At 44.6% G+C, this 4,227-nt stretch overlaps 1 protein-coding gene across 1 annotated transcript; it reads left to right on the forward strand.

Annotated features, from left to right (window-relative positions):
* Positions 1 to 2,628: 2,628 nt before the first annotated feature.
* On the forward strand, positions 2,629 to 3,582 carry LOC149380667 (uncharacterized). The gene has a single exon (XM_089630457.1). The coding sequence runs from the start codon at positions 2,629 to 2,631 to the stop codon at positions 3,580 to 3,582; it is 954 nt and encodes a 317-aa protein (XP_089486583.1).
* Positions 3,583 to 4,227: the final 645 nt, after the last annotated feature.

The raw sequence follows: 4,227 nt of genomic DNA on the forward strand, positions 1-4,227 counted from the left end.
TCTCGTGTCACCTGCAATTCAAGCTCTATCAGATGGATGTTAAGAGTGCTTTCCTCAATGGGTACCTGAATGAGGAAGTCTATGTAGCACAACCAAAAGGGTTTACAGATCCCAGCTCTCCACAGCATGTCTACTAACTCAGAAAAGCTCTATATGGCCTTAAGCAGGCTCCTCGTGCGTGGTATGAGAGACTGATCCAATTTCTTGTGCAGAATGGTTATACCCGAGGTGGCGTTGACAAGACCTTGTTCGTGAAAAAGGAGAATGACAATCTCATGATAGCTCAGATCTATGTTGAGGATATCATCTTTGGAGGAATGTCAAACAAGATGGTGGATCTTTTTGTTCGACAAATGCAGTCAAAGTTTGAGATGAGTATGGTCGGCGAGTTAAACTACTTTCTGGGTTTTCAGATCAAACAAATGAGTGATGGTATCTTCATTTCCCGAAGTAAATATGCCAAAAACTTGGTGAAGAAGTTTGGCCTGGAAAAATCTTCTCACAAGCGGACCCCTGCCGCTACTCACATCAAACTCACTAAGGATGAGCATGGAGAATCTGTTGATCAAAGCCTCTACAGGAGTATTATTGGTAGCCTTCTTTACCTCACTGCCAGCCGACCTGACATAGCCTACTCAGTAGGTGTATGTGCGCAATATCAAGCCAATCCCAAAGCTAGCCATCTGGCTCAAGCTAAGCGAATCATAAGGTACATCTTAGGAACTGCTAATTTTGGTTTACTGTATACCTATGATACTTCTTCCACGCTTGTGGGATACTGTGATGCTGACTGGGCAGGTAGCACGGTTGATAAAAAGAGCACTTCTGGTGGATGTTTCTATCTTGGAAACAATCTCATCTCCTGGTTTAGCAAGAAGCAAAACTGTGTATCCTTGTCCACAGCTGAGGCTGAATACATCGCCGCTGGGAGCAGTTGCACTCAGCTCCTCTGGATGAAACAGATGCTCGCTGAATATGATGTTGGACAAGATGTCATGACATTGTTCTGCGACAACATTAACGCCATCAACATCTCAAAGAATCTAGTTCAACACAGTAAGACCAAGCACATTGAGATCAGACATCATTTCATTCGAGATCTTGTAGAAGAAAAGAAGATCAAACTCGAATACATTCACACCGAGAAACAGCTCGCAAATATTTTCACCAAGGCTTTGGATGCTAACCGGTTTGAAAATCTCAGATCTTCTCTTGGGTTATGCGTTATTGATCAATAGCAATTACTGTTTATCGGAGGATTTTTTGGTCTTAACATATGTGCTAATCCTTCGCTGATTCTTGTTCGGGTTACTGTTGTGTTTTTTCTCTCATGGGCCCATGTATCTGGTTGGCCCATTCGACTGGTTTGCCGGGCTAAAATGCCAATTGCTGTATCTCAAGGCCTAAAATCGATCAAGGCCCACTTCATGTCACGACGTCGTATTTCTCCATGCCATGTTCTCACTCATGCAGACGGTTACTCTCCCGAGAAAGAAGGGGAAGTTATTTCTTGCTTGAATTTCGAAATTTCCCATTCTTCTTCGGCGCTCTTAAGCTTTGTTTCCCATATTTGCTTTCTTACCTCTTTTGACAGTTATCTGTGTGGTAGTTTCCCAAATCTTTTATTCAAAATGGTTGGCACAAGAAGTGGGATCAGTACTACCACTCCCTCAGAGAAAGCCACAATGAAGAAGAAAAATGTCGCAACAAAGAAACCTGGTGCTGAAAGTAACATGCATGGTGTTAGGGTTCGAGGTCTGAGACCCAGCATACGCGCCGATGGTCAGGCCGGAGGTGCGATCGCTGGGTCATCGGTGCCTCCTGAGAACCCATCGCTTTCCGCCGTCAGAAGCGCAATCCTCAAGAAAGCTGCTCTTTCCATCACTGACATCACAGGAGAAGCAAGCTCCAGCAGTTCCTCCTCAGAAAAGACACAAGACAAAGCTGATTCCGAAGAAGAAGTTCGTTCTGGAGGATCCCCTATCGAGAGTCCTCACAAGATTGTTCGAGGTAACCCAAAGCTTCTAATATCCCAGTTGATAGTTCTAGGGATAGGAATTCGCTTCCCCATGTTCATGAGCCTACTCCTGAGGATGCCATTGGAGGCATGATGGGCTTGAATAAAGATGTCACGAAAGATGTGCCTACATCTTCTCTGGGGCAAAAGAGGAAGGGAGATCATGTTCAGGATGATGTAGAGGACATTCTCGCATCTCTGAAGAAGAAGATTCAGAGAGATGATGAGGTCTGCTTAGCCACTCTTCTGTCGGAGAAGAGGAAGAAGAAGAAGTCTCCGAAAGAAAGCACTTCTGCTGTCCCCATCCCTGTCCAGAAAAAAAAGGAAAAGATGGGCATGATTAAGAAACGGGTAAAGAAGTCGGCTCAGACTCCCTTGTCTCCTGTTGTTGAGGACCAAGTGGTGGAAGAAGAAGAATCTGTTATCCCTCTTGGTTTGGGAAACAAGAGGTCTGTAGGAGGGCAAAAGCTCCCGAAGAATATCCCCGCTGCTCCCATGGATAATGTCTCCTTCCACAAAGAAGATGGTGTTCTCAAGTGGAGATATGTGTACCATCGTGCCATTTTCCTGAAAAGGAATTATCCACTGAGGCACTGAAAATTGATGCGATTATGGAGCTCCTTCACGACGCCGAGATGCTGAGGACTGTCACTAGCATTGGGGTGTTCTATCCTGCGCTGGTAAAGGAATTCATTGTTAATCTTTCCCCTTCCTTTGATTCTCCAGAAGACCCAGAGTTCAGGAAGGTCTTTGTCAGAGGTCACTGCTTTGAGATCTCTCCTGTTGTGATCAACAAGTTCTTGGGTCGTGGGAAGATCATTACAGCTGATCGGGTACCTTCTCTGGACATCATCGTGCAAGAAATCACTGGAAACGAGACCAAGGTCTGGCCTTCAAAGGGAACTTTGCCTTCGGCCGAGCTTACTGTCAAATACTCCGTCCTGTATCGCATTGGCATCGCCAATTGGGCTCCCTCCTCTCATGGGTCTAACATCACGGCAAATCTCGCTCGGCTCATATTCCAGATAGGTACACGCTCCTCATTTGACTTTGGTGATTTTGTTTTTGATCACTTGGCAAAACATACCAAGTCTTTTGCAGTAAAGCTTCCCATCGACTTTCCCTCTCTTATCTCTGGGATCCTGCTTGATCAAAACAAGAACATCTTGAGGAGTTCAGATGTGGTGGGTAAACGTCCTGGTGCTCTTACCTTCAGTCCCAAATTATTTGAAGGGAAACATGTTCAGGATCTTGTCAGACCTTGTGACGAGACATCTGACGCCCCTGCGAGCAATCTTCACTTGAGATCCATGTCAGAAGATGTTCAGAGAAAAGTGGTGAAGGAACTTCTTGAAGAGGTTGAGACTCTGAAAAAGACCATCGAGACTCTCTCCTCCAGGAAAATCAAGTGTGAAGCTCTTATCAAGGACCTTACTGCCCCGAGCTCTGCTACCTCTTCTCAGCCAGGTCAAGCCGCTGGGTCTCATGTTTCTGAAGCCGCTGAAGATTCTGAAACTGAAGACGATGTTTATGTCTCTGAGAATGATCAGGATATTGTTGGTTGATTCTTTTCTGGTCTGTAATATTCTCTTTTCAAGACATCTTTTGCTACTGCTCCTGTGTGGTTCAGACTAATGTGTTTTGTTTGGATGTTTTGTAAGACAGCTTTCTCGTTCTTTCTGATAAATGATATGATGTTTTCCTAGTTCTCTTTCCCTTTACAGGCTGTTGTTCCTCCCTCTGTGTTGGTCGATCATTGCCTTTGGTATCTTTTTGAGGCAATCAGGGGGAGAGGTGTCATGAGGTCATTTATTTTGACTCTCGCTCTGGTCATGACGCTTGTATGAGAACTGGTCCTGGAAGTGCTTGCCTAAAAAATAGCCAAAGGGGGAGATTGTTGATACGTTGTTTTGTTGGCTTTATTTTTTAGTGCAAGTGGTATGGAAAGATGTCGGTTGTTATGTTTTCACTTCTAGTTTGACATCTTTCCTCCTGTGTGTAGACAGTATTTCTGGCAAGTTTCCAGTTTTTGACAGATTGCTTTGCTGGTGACTTATTGCTGAGTTATTGCCTCGCTGCTGTCTTCATTACAAGATATCTGCCTTGTTGGAGCCTTCATTGCAAGATATCTTTCGCTGCTGTTTTCATTGCATGATATTCGCCTTGATGGAGTCTTTATTTTGTGATATTCGCTTGAGGACAGGTAAGGA

This window comes from Urtica dioica, chromosome 11 (genome assembly GCF_054948205.1).
Source record: "Urtica dioica subsp. dioica isolate 48M chromosome 11, U.dioica_male_clone48M_v1_H2, whole genome shotgun sequence".
Classification (NCBI taxonomy): Eukaryota; Viridiplantae; Streptophyta; class Magnoliopsida; order Rosales; family Urticaceae; genus Urtica; species Urtica dioica.

Excerpts from the sequence above, each read along its gene's own strand:
- LOC149380667 (XM_089630457.1), top strand. The coding sequence starts at position 2,629 with ATGGAGCTCCTTCACGACGCCGAGATGCTGAGGACTGTCACTAGCATT.